The following is a 17,615-nucleotide window of genomic DNA, read 5'->3' as shown; positions in this document are numbered from 1 at the left end:
GAGGAGAAACTGCGCTGATGTTTATGTAGGAGGATGTTTGACTTTGAAGCTAATTTATTGGTGCGGGCATCCTCATGGGTCACATGACATGGATTTTTCATCTTTGTTAATATTTCATCGTGATGGCGTCGCCGCCCGAAGGACGATAAAACACTTTGATTGACCTCTGCGGGTGTACCCGTGATACGCCGGCCGGCGCTTTCCCGTTGAGATGGAACGCAGATATACAGTCGTTGTTTGTGCCAGGGTTATGTCAAGCATTTCTATATTTCAATGACAAAACAAGAACAAAGATAATATGTTGAATGTTTTAGGGGTCTTTGTTAGAATTAATGTGTTTAACTCATTGGTAGCCTTTGACGGCGCCAATCATCCAATCCATTTGGACTTCTGAGTCCAAGTGGATTAGACGTCTATTGCTATTATTGCTGGCTAGTCAGTTGTGTGGCAGAGTGACCCCTAAAAATGTAGACTCTGTTCCAAGGTAGTGCAAAAAAACCTAATAAAATACATCGAAGGTTTTTGCTTTTAAGGCTAACCGTTGTCCCTAATGGGCCGCCATTGATGCATTTGAACTGTTCAGATGCAGTGGACGTTGATCGCCGTCAAGGTCACTGTGACGTAATTGTCCTCTGATGTGCTCTCTTAAACTTCATCCTCAGGTCCGCCAGTCAACGTCACCTGCAACATCTTCATCAACAGTTTTGGCTCCATTGCAGAGACAACTATGGTAAGTCAATTTTGATGGGGAGGTAAAATGAACCTATGTAAAACGTGTTTATATCTTTTGCCATGTTAAAGAAACAATCAAGATTATTTGTCTGTTCAAATCAAGAGAATTTTGTCAACAGTTTCACTTATTTCAAAATTGGAAGACTACTACCGTATTTTCTCGCATATAAGCCGCCTCCACGTATAAGCCGTACCCTTAAAATTGCCTTAAAATCGTTCAATTTTACAATTTCTCTCGTATAAGAGACCCCCTGATTAACAATTTCCACCTCCGTATTCATGGTTTTAATAGGGGGTACAGTAATCCTTCGATTATTGCGTCTTCACTTATCGCGAATTCACTACTTCGCGATTTTTTTGGCTATTATCATTTTTTTAATTAAGTTAATAAAAATGTGAAAATCCATGCAGAAACTCGTAAGCGGAAGCCACTTTTGCTACTGGGACTCAGCACTGAAGAAAAAAAAAGTTATAATAGGGGTGACCCTACTTCTCGATTTTTTTTTGTTATCGTGGCCATGTCTGGTCTACATTAACCTCGAAATTCGAGGGATTACTGTACAAATTTGTTACTTTGAAGAGAAAATCTTTAGAAAAATCATCACACGTGGTATTTCTGAGATACTGTATGAATTAAAAGGATCGTCTGCTGGATTGCACATTATTTGGGTCAATATCATAAGGAAGTTAATATGCCTGTCTTTGTAAATGCAAAATATCAAATTATTCAATTTGAAAAAAGAAGTGTCTATCTTGACGAGAACATGATGCTTTTTGATGACAGAAATTACAAATACAAGAAGTTTAATATGTTTTGGCGGGTTAGGGTTGTACTAGAGCCTATCCCAGCTAACTTTGGGCACCAGGTGACCCTGAATTGGTGTCCAGCCAATCGCAGGGCACAAGGGGAGGGACAACCAGTCACGCTTACAGGCACAGTACCTCAGGGAAATTCAACCAGCCTACTCTGCTTGTTTTTAGGATGTGGGAGGGAAGTAACCGTAGAAAACTATGCAAGCCGGGGAAAAACATGGAATTTCCACACAGTGAGGACAGACTTGGGATTGAACCCTCAACCCCAGATCTGTCAGTCTGACGCAGTACCCACTCCAATGGGTCCCTTAAGTTAGTGACAATATACTATCCTGATAAACCACCCATTCAAATGCAATTAATATTTATTCTTAAATATAACACAAACTGGATTAAAATAATACAATGGTACCACTACTAAACACTAAAGCCCCATTGGAAAAATCTTTTCTCAACATATGAAAGAAATTTCAACTTACGAAATGCCAAATCTAAAAAAATTTAAGCATCCTCTTGTAGCATCCTGTATTTTCAAATGAAATTGAAATTGCCATGACAGAATTGCTCTATAGGCTGAATTTGAGTCCGACCGGCTGACCAAAAGCCCACTTTCTGGGCACTTTTTAATCTTTTCCCGGGACTATGCATGGTGGAACCGCTCCGGCGCTGAGTTCTTGATTCCTGTGCCTTCGACCCTTATTAATTATGATGTTCTAACAGGTTGTTACTTGAATTTTTCCTAGTGTGCTTATTCCATTATCATTCATCTTCCTGACATTTTTTTATACTTTTCAAATGCAGTAAATCAGCCATGTGTGAAGTGTCACCTTTTAACCGTGAAGATCGCCTTTTGCAGAAGATGGCTATTGATTCATAACAAGCTGAAGTGTTCAGTACAGCCTCAATTTACCAATAATAAGGCTGCACAACATGTTTTCCTATTTTGGATATCTGAACATTAATTGTACGGTCTAGTCTAGTTCATCTGTGAAAGGAAGTGGAATCTCGTATGCAAACTATTGATGAAGTTTTAACACAGTTGTGTGCCGAGCGCAAGCTGCGATAAATTGCTGCCAGGAAATTACCGACCTCTTTATTTTATTTATTGTGCGATTAACTGACTTATTGCATATCACGGCAGGCTTATAATATGCGTTAATTTTCAAACTGAGGAGAAGCTTGAAATTGCCCTGGAAAGATATAAGCCTAAATGATTGCGCCTCATTGAAGCCGCCTCCTCTTTTTAAGCGTGCGCATATGCGTCACCTTGGCACCATCTGCGCCCCCCAAAGGACTAAATTGACGCTGCGTCATTACACGGAAATTCCATTAGTGCCCATAAGAGTGGGAAGCGTGCGTGCGTGCGTGCACACATTGGTTTCACTTTAAATCCCGCAACACTGTTTTTATTTTTTTTAAAGCGCTAAATACATGTTTTAATAAAGTCAATCAAAAATGTATTTTAAAAATATTAAATGCTGACAGTTTCAGTTATAATACAATACTAAAATACTTCAGAAATATGCAAAGATGACATTGTTTCATTAAAAACTAAATGGAAGAAATGTGTTAGGGGTTGAAATGTTTTCGACTTCAATAGATGGCATTTTCAGTGCCATGAAAAAAGTATATAATAAAATGCATTTATGACAAACAAACAAAAATACACAAAATGGACATTCAATACATTTCGACTGGGACAGTCTTGTGGTGAATTATGTTTCTGTGGAATTTCCATTGAACATTTTAAATATTTTTTTAAAATTAACTTAAATTGAAAAGACATTCAACTAAATAAATGTTATCAGTGCTACTGACAGCTTACATGTCCAAACCTGGTAAGGTCAGTTTTAGTGCCATTTAATTTTTTTCTTATTTTTAGTTAAATACATTTTAAAAGGGCGGCAAACTGGTCCTCTAGGGCCACTGTGGGTGCAGGTTTTTCTTCCAACCGGTCCGGCACAAAAAGTTTAACCAATGGGGCTTCTGCTAAAACAAGAAGCACCTGTTTTCTAAGATACCAGATTTGTGGAAAGGAAACGTTTCCTCTTTAGGAGTTGGAACGGAAGCCCACACCCGCTGCGGCCCTTTGTGGAATAGTTTGCACACTCATGGGTTACCCTGTGCACCTCACAGTTCTGCTTTCGAGGGTTCAATCTCTGGTTGGCTGGCAACCAATTCAGGGTGTCCCCTGCCTACTGCTCATACTTGGCTGGGTTAGGATCCAGAACCCCCACGACCCTTATGGGGAAGATTGGAACAGAAAATGTATATATACATTTTAAAAAATCATAATTTTATTATTGGCTGAAGAAACATAAATACATTTTTTTCAGTACAATTAACTCACTAATCCATATTCCTGTTTATTTTTATTTAAAAAATCAGTACAGTCGTACCTCTACTTACAAAATTAATTGGTTCCAGAACTTTTTTCGTAACTTGAAAATTTCATAGGTAGAGCAGCACATAATTCTCTAATTCGTTCCACGGTCCTCACACAACTACTAAGTAAATCCTTTAAAGTTGGTCAAAGTGTCCCAATTTTGTATGAAAGCAGTGAGAAACACACAAAAATAGAGAATAAGAGAATGATTTATTAATGTCTTAAAATGAATAACAAGCATACAAAATCTATCCGCATTGAAACGCAGGGGAACAAGAGGAAGCTAACGGTAGGCAACGGAACGAGAGAGCAGTGCTCAGCACATAAACACACGAACACATGAACACACATCTCATAAACGCAACATTAAGAATTCAAACAACAACATCAACAACAAACATTAACGTGAAATGATTTTCTTGGAATTTAATTTTTCACCCATTTTATTAGTTGCTACTGGTTCTTACCTGTTCAGATTTAACTTGCCCATCTGGGTTGACGGATGTTTAAAATATATATATATATATATATATATATATATATATATATATATATATATATATATATATATATATATATATTCAAAGTCGGCAACAGCACGACTCGTGAACACTTCTGGAAGTGTTTTTTTTTTCTACGAAGACAAAGTTGATGAAATTTCTCCAGCATTTCTTTGATTTTTGCTGTTGGAATGCTCGCTCCTTCCTCCTCATCATCCTGTATTGCCGAATGTTCCATTATTTCTAGAGTTTGTTTTTATGCGCCTCGACCAACTCGTCATTGTCCTCCTCGCTGACCACTTATTTTCATTCGCACTGGTAATTTTCTTGGGAGGCTTGATGATAAAAACAGAAGCACCTGCTTTTTATACACACTTGGAAAAACTCGACAACAAAAAACACCGTCAGAACTCCTTGACGACAAACGGCGGTAAAAAGTTCATAAGAGAGTATCTTGAAACATGGATAGCGGTTCTTGTGAGTCACCCAATGAGAGCCCAGTAGAGTATAGCGAGGTTCTAAAGTGAGAATCAATGCATTCGCGACAATTTTCAAAATAAAATAACAGATAAGGAAATGCATTTAGTTTTGGGGGGATTTCGTAACTTGGATCATTTTCGTATCGCGAGGCACTTTCGTAACCAGAAAATTTCGTACCTAGAGGCATTCGGAAGTAGAGGTACGACCTGATATGCAAATCAATTTAAAACAAAAAAACTAAATTATATCTTCAATGTCATTGACGGCAATATACGTCCAATCCAAATGTATTAAATGTCAACCAGTTGATCGCAGCCAGACTCTCCTGGTCCATATGGTTTGGGCGTCTGTTGCGCTCAGCTGCAGCCAATGAGTTATGTAGCCGGCAGTACAGTATGTTAATGCATGTGCGTGTTAGGGTGAACAAGTGAACAGTGACTGCTTGCTAATCCTTGCCAGCACATTAGAAAGAAAAACAACTAAGTATGGCTATCATCAGACTTATCAATTTTTATCCTCTCGCTAATTTCATTTAGGAGAACCAAAAGTGTCTGCTTAAGTGTCTGCTTTCTGCCATTAATTGATTTGAAAAAAAACAAGCCAAAAATCTTAAGACAGTTTTATTAGCTCAATGAAGACATATAAATCAAAATAAAATCATCTTGGGGAAAAAACTACAAGAAAGATGAACTGTTCATTGTTTGTCACTTCAAATGATTAAAAGATAGAAAATAAATGAAATTTTAAAAGAAAAAGGTGTGTTTGGCAGGACTACAGAGTGAACATCTTCTTGAGGCAGCAGTGGAACGACCCGCGTCTGGCCTACAAAGAGTATCCGGACGACTCTTTGGACCTGGACCCGTCTATGTTGGACTCCATCTGGAAGCCCGACTTGTTCTTTGCCAACGAGAAGGGGGCCAACTTCCACGAGGTCACCACCGATAACAAGCTGCTACGCATCTCCAAGAATGGAAACGTGCTCTACAGCATACGGTGAGTAGCACGCCGTACTCAGCCTCAGTCGGTCACTCCCTGTCAAACTTTTCCAAAATTTAGACCCTAATGCTGTAGTCAGACTAGAGCAGTGGTCTCAAAACGGTCCTCAAAGGGCCGCAGTGGGTGCAGGTTTTTATTCCAACTCAACAAGAGGATACCTTTTGCAAGTGTAATCAGTTAATCAGTTGATTGCAGCCAGGTGCTACTTATTTTAGAAGACACCTGTTAAAATGTCGGCACTGGATCGGTTGGAACAAAAACCAGGACCCACTGCGGCCCTCGGCGGAATCGGTTTGAGACACTTGGACTAGAGCATGGGTGGCCAAACATTCTGTGTGTGTATGTGTGTGTATGTATATATATATATATATATAAATATATATATATATATATATATATATATATATATATATATATATAGTTTATATGTATATATGTATGTGTATATATATATATTGTATATATGTATATGTGTGTATGTGTGTATATGTGTGTATGTGTGTGTATGTGTGTATGTGTGTATGTGTGTATGTGTGTATATGTGTATATGTGTGTGTGTATGTGTGAATGTGTGTATGTGTGTATGTGTATATGTATATATATATATATATATGTATGTACCCTCGATTCAGTTATCATTTTTTTGTCCGACAAATGCGGCTTATATGTGAGCAAATACGGTACATATATACATGCATATACATGCATAAATATATATACACACATATATGTATGTATATGCATGTGTATATATATATATATATATATATGCATGTGTGTGTATATATATGCATGTGTATATATATACATATATATATACATATATGCATATATATATATATATATATATATATATATATACTTATATGCATATATATATATGTACCGTATTTGCTCGCATATAAGCCACATTTGTCGGACAAAAAATGATAACTGAATCGAGGGTACACCTTATATGCGCATAAAAAGACAACATGCATGAAACTGCAAGGTGACAACGAAACGCCATGGCGCCATGACCCGATGACACCATGAAGCAAGACAATGCGGCCGATACGGTCATTTATTTCAAAATAGAGAAAAGATAAACAGATATAACGCTACACAAAATATATTTTGACGTCTAAGAATGAAATTCAAGAAAAAAAAACGATCTTGCATAAAATGTGAAAAAACTCACTTGTGCCTGTCACTGCTCGCCCAGGGGCGTCGCCATCTTACCTAGGGGCGTCGCCATCTTACCTAGGGGCGTCGCCATCTTACCTAGGGCGCCGCCGTCTTACCAAATTAAACGTGCTCTGACTGGCCAGACGCGAGTATCCTTGATTTTGAAATTTAAAAAAATCCACTATTCGAAAGTGACAACTATTGCAGTAATATGAACCATCGAAAGAATTTAGATATTTTGAGATTGTGTGTATATGTGTATGTATATATGTATGTATATATGTATGTATGTATATATGTTTATATACACATTCTTTGGCACTTGGTCAAAACAGTCTTCAATTAAATATTTGGATTAAAAAAATACAGAATAGCATATTTATTACTTCCTCCTGTGCTCAATTCCTTCAGATTGGTGGGACCAAAAATAATCAAGGGTTATATCGGCAGTGTGGATGTTGTACCAATTTCCTACACAACACATGAATCATTTTCAGATTGAATTTCTTGGGAACTAAAACTTAAATGCTGGATGCCAGTCAAGAAAATATATGGAAGAGGGTAGAGTGCGCAAAAAGGCTGTCCATCCGTCTGTGACGTCACTCAGTAGCAAGTCTGATTTTTCTGGCCAACAGCCAAATGGGATTAAAACTTTGCGCTTTTTCTGTTTGTTTTACAAAGATGGGTTGTGGCTCAGTGAAGTCCAATCTATGGAATTTAGTGAAGTAACCCTGATTTTTTTAGTCCAACTTCAACTTCAATTTAGGTGTGGAATCACGAACAATGTGTTTATGGAGTTTCTCCTAAATTCTCCTAGCGGGTCGTCTGTGAATGTCAATTAATTTTGAGGGCCAACTTTACGGTGTACTGTGGACTGCGTGAAAGAGACCTTGACGCCGTTCATCTAGAGTTCCCATTAATGAGTCAGAGTCAGAGCGACCGCTTTTCTTTCTGTCTCGCCGACATCCAATTCAAGGCTGCGGAAATTATTGCCGCCTCTGCCTACCGCTCCCTTTTATTGCCTCGCCTTGCCGGTGATCTACAGCGCTTCTTAGTATTCCGGCGGCGTACGGCGTCCGTCATTGTGTCCTCCGGTAGGAGGAGAAGAAGCTATGAGACCCCTCCAAATGACAATGTAGTGCAGTTTTCAAACTATTCTTTACACAACTTGGGGTAGTCACCCCCAAAAAATGACTTTCGTATACTCTATGACAGGGCAGTCAAACTGATTTTTGCCAGGGGCCAAATTGTACGTATGGCTAGAAATATTTAGCTCATTTGGCTGCCACTGACAGAACGAAACGTTCAATCCATTTTGACAAATATTTCCCAGACCAAGTGAATTGATCATTTAGCATCAGTAATTGCCCTGAAAGTTGAGCTTTTACATCCAGCCATCTTGGTTTTAATCCATTGGATTTTGAATGGCAGGCAAGTGAAGACAACTTTATTATTGATTTTAGGCATTCCAGGGTCACTGGGGGCATTGTCATCTGTTTTAAGGGTATTTTGGGGGGCATTTCCGGAACACTGCATGTTGATTTTGGATCACTTTCTGTAGGTTTTAAGGTCACGTGTATGAATTTTGGGCAAATCAGGGTACTTCCTATAGATTTTTAAATCATTTTCTTTGGATTTGAAAGCATTTCCTAGTCAGCTTCTGCTCATTAGTCACTTCCTCTTGGCTTTGGGGCATTTCCAGGTGATTTCTTGTACTTTATCAAGTGCTATCTCTACATTTTGGTACATTCTGGGGTCTTTTTTTGTAATTTTTTAAAGCATTTTTTGTTGTTTTTTTGGCCATTTACGTTTCCTTTTTTGGTTTGGTCCACATTCTGTTGGTTTTGGAGCACTTATAGGTCACTTATGGTTGATTTTAGGTCACTATTTTTCTTTTGAGAGATTCCCCGAATACTTCATGTGCATTTTAGTCCACTTCTGATTAATTTTGGGGCAATTCAAGAAATGTCAGTATTGTGAAAACAAAAGTAGCAAATACTCTGTCATCTCGATTTCTACTTGCATTGTTTGACTCTGTGGTCTTTGTGTCCTCCCTTTTTTTACCCGATAAATTAAAGTTTAAAAAAATAAATAATAAAGTTCTCCAGTCAATGTCACGGCAACAACAGACAAAAGTACGGACATTCGGACAGATAGTTGGCCGCTTCTTGGCAGGCTGGAGCGTGATGCATTGCGGCGAGCGGTCCTCGGCTCCCTCCGCCTGTAATGCGGCTTTTTCTCTGGCAGGAGGCAATAAAATCAGGGGAATAGAAAATGGCCGTCATAAAACGCTGCAGCAGCTCAGAGCACATCGACTAAAGAAGCGGAAGGACATTTTAGAGCCTTTGACAGCGACAGGTGTCCAGTCCCGTTTTAAGCATTGCCAGCAGCGGCCGTTAGGGATGACAACGTCAAACTTTGGATTCTGCTTAACAAGTTTTCTCGTTTTCTCTCAAAATCATTGTAAATATTCTACGATGTATTTTTATATTTTTAAGTATTTAAAAAAGAGGCGGCCTCAATGACCAAGTGGTTAGCACGTCGACCTCACAGTTCTGGGGTTGATGGTTCGTTCCCAGGTGGGTCCTCACTGTGTGGAGTTTGCGTGTTTTCCCCGGGGCTTGTGTGAGGTTTTTCAGGGTACTCCAGTTTCCACCTACATCCCAAAAACATGCATGGTTGGCTGTTATAATCTATTTTCATTTCAGTTAAACAATGTATAAATTGCCCTTAGTTATGACTGTGAGTGTGAATGGTTGTCCGTCTACCCGTGCCCTGCGCTTGGCTGGCCATGGTGTCCCCCCTGGTGCCCGTAGTTGGCTGGGATAGGCTCAGCACCCGTGCGACCTTTGGAAACAAGCGATTCAGAAAATGAATGAATGAATTTTTATGATTATAAAACTAAAAAAATATTTTACTTGCTAAAAATATATTTAATAAAAAATCTTTTTTTTTAAACATCACAGCCAGTACTCTGAGCTCAAATGGATTAGACGTGTATGCCTTTCAATTGCAGCAAATGAGTCAAAAAACAAGCGTCCTTGTGTTTGTGTCCCCCAGAATAACGCTCATTCTGGCCTGTCCCATGGATCTCAAGAACTTCCCCATGGATGTCCAAACTTGCATCATGCAGCTGGAGAGTTGTAAGTATACACTCATACATAAATAATTTCAGTGCCATTGATGGAGATCGATAGTTCTTAAATCATGTCACGTTCAATCATCCTTCTGCTTTATGGTAGACATTTAATCCATTTGAAATGGCAGCAAATTCACTGCAGCCACTTAATTTCAAAAGGATTGGACATCTATCAACGCCAATGGCATCTAAGTACATCATGTGTGTTGACTTTGAAGATAATAGAATATTTACTGTTTTTCCTTCAAATTCAGTAATACACTTTTAATTTTAATTTAAGTTTTTAGTTTGTCAATTTAAAAGCATTTTTAATAATCTAAAAACAAATGATATGAAATATTTATTGTTTTGCACTTTAGTTTTTTAACTTAAAATAAAAAATACATGTATTTCTTCATATTTATTGTTACTTTTTAAATGAAAAACAGCTGTATCAAAAATAGAAAAAAGGAAATATTTGTTTTCCCTTTTTTAAGAAAAAAAGTTAAAATTCTTTTTTTTAACTAAAAAACTGATTTTATTCTTTCATCCAAATTCAAAAATATAAAATTTTAAATCTAAAATTTAGAAAAATAACTCAAACTTATTTTTCAATGTAGAGAAATATTTTTTGGAAAATTGAATATCAACTGCTTTTCTTTTTAATTAAAAAAAGAAAAGATTGAAAGATCAATCAGTGTTTAGTGTTTTCCCCTTTTTAGAATTAGAGAAAAAATTGAAATACTTCCCGTTAAGAGGCTTAAAAAGAAGATTTGAGCTCATTTTAAAGTCTATGAATGATCTGTCCACTAAAGCTGTCAATTCGTTAATGGATTAATTCAAAATTACCATACTAGAGGTAAACAGTATGTATTAATTTTTTTATTTTATGCACCTGAGTGCAATACAAATTTGTGCGGTTTGGTTTCCGCCACCGACGTGAAGTAACTGGGAAAGCAGCGGTCGACACCCTCCCTCTCTCTCACTCGCTCAGTCTGGCGCCAATGTCGCAAAGAAATGATGTTTCCATGTAACCATAGAAACCAAATCCTTTGTCTAGATTTGGGCCTGCCCACCTTTTTTCTCCACGTTTGAAAAAGAGCCTGAAAAACTCTCTTTACAAGTTAATGTCAAATGCTTCAGACGGCAAAAGAAGCAGACGCGAATCGCGGCAGTGCAGTGAAGCTAACACTGGTACGCTTTCCTTGTGCGGCCAGTCGGCTACACCATGAACGACCTGATCTTCGAGTGGGACGAGAAAGGCGCTGTGCAGGTGGCCGATGGTCTGACGCTGCCTCAATTCCTCCTCAAGGAGGAAAAAGACCTGAGATACTGCACCAAACACTACAATACTGGTGAGAACTACAACACGCCAACACTTCCATTACTGGACAACAATCTATCCAAAAACATGATTTACACTAGCAGTATCGGACCTGTTTCCCATCAACACAGTTAACGCTACCACTACTGAACAACAATCAACTTACTACACACTTATTACAATTAATACTCTTGTTGGATAGCAATGTACCTACATCACAATTACAACTATACCATATACTATACAATTACTACTCTACAATACCTATTAACATACGTGAACTCCCATCTCTGAACCTCTTCGCCCAATCATCTTAAAGCTTGGCTTAGATGAACAAAATTGCGATCACAATGCTGTCTAAAACTGCTACGTGTGTATATGTGTCTATCTTCAACCTACACAAGGGACTAAAGATGGAAATTAGCCCTCAGCTACAATCTTAAATATTTACATATATATGTTCATTAACATGAATATAAATATGTTCATTAATATGTGCTGTCCCTCATTAAATAAATCAAACTCATCTACCACTACTTGACAACAATCGACTTACCGACATTCTGCACACTTAAAACGACAGCAATCTACCAATAACAACATTACTACTCCCAGTATTGGACAACACTCTACCAACAACTTCTACCACTACTGAAGAGCAATCTACTTAGGACAAATATACAGAAACAAGACAACTGTCTACCTACAACACATACTACTTAACAACAATCGACTTACTCCACACGTATTACTTCTGGACAGCAACCTACCAATAACTTAATTACTACATCAGTATTTGACCATAGTCTATTCACAATTTGTACATCTACTCGATGGCAATCTAGACCCGCTGGTGGCGCAGTTGTGGTGGCCCGGGTTTGACTCCACCCCCACATTTTTCTTATTTCGAGGTACTCATTTGCATATAAAAAGCTTTCGTAACCTGGAAACTTCGCCCCGAGAGGCTTTCTTAAGGTATGACTGTACCAGTATTGGACTACAATCTACTGACAACTCCTACCACTACCGGATAGTAATCTACTTACCAAACAATTACCAATACAGGACAACTGACTACCTACAAAACAATTACTACTACCACTACTTGAGAAAAATCAACTTACTACATGATCAATACTACTGGACAACAATCTACCAGAAACACTATTACTGCACCCAGTATTGGACAGCAAACTACCAACAATTCCTACCTCTACTGGATAGCAATTCACAAAATTACCAGAACAGGAGAAAAGTCTACCTACAAATCAATTACTACTACCACTAGTGGTTAACCATCTAGTTTTGCACGTTGCTATAAAAATTGAATAAGACTGCCAGCTACTCCCAGCTCAAAGGCATTAGACGTCAGTGGACGTCGATGCCGCCGGAAAATGATGATTCAATGTGTGCCTACTGTGTATGTTTTTTTAGCTGTTTCCCAATGGGGGCGAAGGCGGCGGTGAAGGTGCGCCAGGGGTATTGTGATTTATTAGTAGCTGCAGTGAGCATGCGAGAGAAGATATTCCGCCCGGCAACACAAACAGTGGGCAACATAAAGCTTCTTGAAATACTAATTAACTGGCTGCCTACCGCAATGCACAACTCGCCTGCCCTGCGCTGCTACGCCGCAGGAACAATAAAGACGACAACAACAACAAAGGCGTCCTCGTCGGACGTCAGGATGTTTTCCGTCGGACCTCTTGCTAAAACTTTCTGGCGACAGCTGCATCCTACTATAATTTTTATTATTGCGGTATTAACTTGACTATTTGACTGGCATTGAGGGTGATAGACAAACCAGAGCAGCTCTAAAAATCAACAGTTTTTACGTTTGTTTTATTTGTTTGGTTAAGTATTTTTAATGCTTTCATTGATTGTTTTTTTGCACAAAAAAGTGGTACATTTTAATTTGGATTTATATCAGCTATAAAATTTGAGCTGGCTGTAATAAGTACTTTTTATTTATTATTTTTGTATCTCCTTTTGTTTTATTATACTAATTTTCTTATTCATTATTTCTTTTATGGCAGCACAGTGGGTGAATGCATTGCAGGCTCCAAAATTTTCACTAGTCATGAGCCTGAGCGTGAATTATTGTGTCATGTGATTGGCTGACAACTAGTTCAGGTACCTGTCCATAGTTGGCTGGGATAGGCTCTAGTACCCCCGTGATCCTCATTAGTATAAGCGGCACTGACAATGCATGAATGGATAATATAGGTACAGTTGTGGTCAAAAGTTTACATACAATTGTGAAGAACATAATGTCATGGCTCTTTTGAGTTTCCAGTTATTTCTACAACTCGGATTTTTCTCTGATAGTGATTATAACAGATACTTTGTCACAAAAAACATTCAGGAAGTTTGGTTCTTTTATGACTTTATTATGGGTGAACAGAAGAAGTGATAAAATCTGTTGGGTCAAAAATATACATACAGCAACAAGAATTAGCAATTTTGGTGACTTGGAAAGTTGTGTCAGTGAAATGAGCTTCATAGCATGGCTTCTTAACTTCTTGTGAGTGACTGAGTGACTACAGCTGGTGACTTCTCTGAGGCCATTTAAATATGGCTCATTGGATGCAAACGCCCACAAACGCTACAATGGGAAAGTCAAAGGAGCTCAGCATGGATCTGAAAAAGCGAATCATTGACTTGAATAAGTCATGAAAGTCACTTGGAGCCATTTCAAAGCAGCTGCAGGTCCCAAGAGCAACAGTGCAAACAATTGTTTGTAAGTATAAAGTGCATGGCACTGTTTTGTCACTGCCATGATCAGGAAGAAAACGCAAGCTATCACCTGCTGCTGAGAGAAAATTGGTCAGGAGGGTGAAGATTCAACCAAGAATCACCAAAAAGTAGATCTGCCAAGAATTAGAGGCTGATGGAACACAGGTGTCAGTGTCCACATTCAAGCGTGTTTTGCATCTCCATGGACTGAGAGGCTGCCGTGCAAGAAGGAAGCCCTTGCTCCAAAAGCGGCACCTTAAGGCTCGACTGAAGTTTGCTGCTGATCACATGGACAAAGATAAGACCTTCTGGAGGAAAGTTCTGTGGTCAGATGAAACAAAAATCGAGCTGTTTGGCCACAATGCCCAGCAATATGTTTGGAGGAGAAAAGGTGAGGCCTTTAACCCCAAGTACACCATGCCTACCGTCAAGCACGGTGGTATTATGCTGTGGGGCAGTTTTGCTGCCAATGGAACTGGTGCTTTACAGAGAGTAAATGGGATAATGAAGAAGGAGGATTACCTTAAAATTCTTCAAGATAACCTAAAGTCATCAGCCCGAAGATTGGGTCTTGGGCGCAGTTGGGTGTTCCAACAGGACAATGACCCCAAAGACACATCAAAAGTGGTAATGGAATGGCTAAATCAGGCTAGAATTAAGGTTTCGAATGGCCTTCCCAAAGTCCTGACTTAAACCCCATTGAGAACGTGTGAACAATGCTGAAGAAACAAGTCCATGTCAGAAAGCCATCAAATTTAACTGAACTGCACCAATTCTGTCAAGAGGAGTGGTCAAAGATTCAAGCAGAAGCTTGCCAGAAGCTTGTGGATGGCTACCAAAAGTGCCTGATTGAAGTGAAAATGGCCAAGTGACATGTTACCAAATATTAGCGCTGCTGTATGTATATTTTTGACCCAGCAGATTTGATCACTTTTTTCTGTTTACCCATAATAAAGTCATAAAAGAACCAAACTTCATGAATGTTTTTTGTGACAAAGAAGTATCTGTTCCAATCATTCTATCAGAGAAAAATCAGAGTTGTAGAAATAACTGGAAACTCAAGAGAGCCATGACATTATGTTCTTCACAAGTGTATGTAAACTTTTGACCACAACTGTACATCTTTTTTTCAAATCATAATTTTATTACAGACTACAAAAAGTTAAATACAACAAATTTTCAGTTCCATTAATGCATTGACCCATATTTTAGTGCCATTATTATTTTTTAAAAATCAGAAATTGAAAAAATACTCAAATGAATTACAAAAAAATTAATTTTTAAAAAAATTTCTTTAGTGTGATTTTAGTTTTACTATAAGCCCCGCCTGACTGTGTGCCACACCCCTAAATTTCACAAGAAAAAATGGTATTTTGTGTATTTACACATTGCACTGGACGATCAGCCAAAGTTCGCAGAAAAGGGGCAAAAGTAGCGGATTGCAGTCCGAGTGAATAAATAAAATATTTTCTACAAAAGACATAATTATATGTTTAATAGTTTCATACTTAAGTATGTATATACTAGATCAGGGGTGGAGAACAAGTTAGACACAAAGAGCAAAGAATTTAACCTGAGGGAATTAGCCGCACCACACAATGACCTGCCAAAACAGACAGGCACACACAATTAAAACCATATTATTCACCATAACACTTTCTCCCCGTTACAAAACAACAATGTGTTTATTTCAAGGTAAGTGTTATTACAGTAATACATTGACATACGAGTGCCCTGACATACGAGGAATTTGAGATGCGAGTAAAATTCCGAACAAATATTTGCCTTGAGATACGAGAATTTTTTAGACACGAGCATATGAGACAGTCAGGTGTCCGAGACACAAGAGGTTGCTTATGATTTCAGCCGCACTGTCTTTCTCGCCGCAACTCCCTTGTGTAAAGATCTCTACGAGCACTGAGCGGAGCGTTGCATTTTTTGTGTTTTTTTTAATGTTAGTGCAGAATAAAGGGAACAACAATGGGTCCAAAGCAAGCAGGTGGAATGAAGAGTGGTGCAAAGAAAAGGCTTATGATGACAATCAATTAAGCACGAAATAATTTAAAAATTTGAGAGGCAAGTAGTCGTGCGTTATCTTATTGTGAGGACATTTGTGTGCGCCATTTTCGGAATATTTTGAAGGGAAGACAAAAACAAACAACCCTCGATAGATTCCTTTTAAAAACTTCGGCTGAAAGTCAGGGTGGAGGCGGGACAAAAAGAGCCAACCGGGAGAAGAAAGGTAAAAAAATATATAAAACAAAATTAGAATTAAGTTTAGTGTAAGGTTAGATTAAACTTATTTTTGAGTGTGTCTGTATCGTAAACCAAGTTCATTTCATTTCAAATGACTCTCTCTCTCTCCCCTCCCGTACAATGCGGAGTCATTGTACTGAATGTCTATTTTTAGTATTCAACATCATAACCACTAGATAATTATTAGTTACTCTGTTAGTAGATTCCAAATTAGAACCAACAAAAATGTTTTTTTTTCCAATATCCTGTTTTTTGGTGTATGTTTTTCAGAGGGTGGGAGCGAATTAATTTATATTTAGTGCATTTCTATGGGAAAAGTTAATTTGAGATGGGAGTAAATCGACATACGAGCTCGGTCCTAGAAGGCATTAAGCTCGTATCTCAAGGTTTTACTGTATTTGTTTTAAATGGGCCCTGATGAATTTGAGTGTGTTATAAGAGAGAATAAAAATAAAAGAAACATGAAATGAGGTAAAGCGCCACAGCATATACAAAATATGATAAGAAGCAAAGAGCCGCATGCAGCTCGAGAGCCGCACGTTCACCATCCCTGTACTTGATAATTAATGGTGCATTTGATAAGTAAATACAAAAGAAAATCAGCTTTTGAAGGGCGTTTCATTTTTGCTCATATATAGTTTACAAGGTATTGGGAGTCGTGTGCGTCATGGTCTACTGAAGTGTATTGATTAAAGGTCCCACACTCACGGATGAATCATTTCAATCTTGTCCTAGGATGGAAAATATGGACATAGCTTAAAAGCTCTCAAGTGTATCTGGCGCATAAATCAAGCCACGGCCCATACCACACTCTTCGTCCTCTTCCTCCCTCCTTGAAATTTTAAACATATGAAGGTTGTTTTTGATATCCAGGGAAGCCTGGAATTAATTGCACGGTAAATAAAAAACAGGTCGGTCGTTTTTGCGGTTTGTGCTGTGAGTACTCGGCGCATTTTCACATTATAATTTCACCCATTGATTATATGACACTCCAGTTCCTTTCACAGATGTTTATTGGTCATTCCCACACTGTAAAATGCACAACGTACACTTTTTGTGAAGGAAAATACAAGAAAAATGAACTTTTTTACCAAGTGTAGAGCTTATAGT

At 38.2% G+C, this 17,615-nt stretch overlaps 1 protein-coding gene across 10 annotated transcripts in view; it reads left to right on the top strand.

Annotated features, from left to right (window-relative positions):
- The window catches only part of glra1 (glycine receptor, alpha 1), a 76,822-nt gene that overhangs the window by 35,961 nt on the left and 23,246 nt on the right, over positions 1 to 17,615 (top strand). For all 10 annotated transcript variants that reach the window (XM_077609062.1, XM_077609063.1, XM_077609061.1 and 7 more), the window contains 4 exons: positions 663 to 730; positions 5,681 to 5,904; positions 10,135 to 10,217; positions 11,410 to 11,547. In XM_077609062.1, the coding sequence (XP_077465188.1) occupies positions 663 to 730; positions 5,681 to 5,904; positions 10,135 to 10,217; positions 11,410 to 11,547 (513 nt within the window). The remainder of the gene's footprint in view (positions 1 to 662; positions 731 to 5,680; positions 5,905 to 10,134; positions 10,218 to 11,409; positions 11,548 to 17,615) is intronic.

This window comes from Stigmatopora argus, chromosome 9 (assembly GCF_051989625.1).
Source record: "Stigmatopora argus isolate UIUO_Sarg chromosome 9, RoL_Sarg_1.0, whole genome shotgun sequence".
Classification (NCBI taxonomy): Eukaryota; Metazoa; Chordata; class Actinopteri; order Syngnathiformes; family Syngnathidae; genus Stigmatopora; species Stigmatopora argus.
Note: the sequence above shows the minus strand (reverse complement) of the source record. Positions and strands in the feature narration are given on the sequence as shown.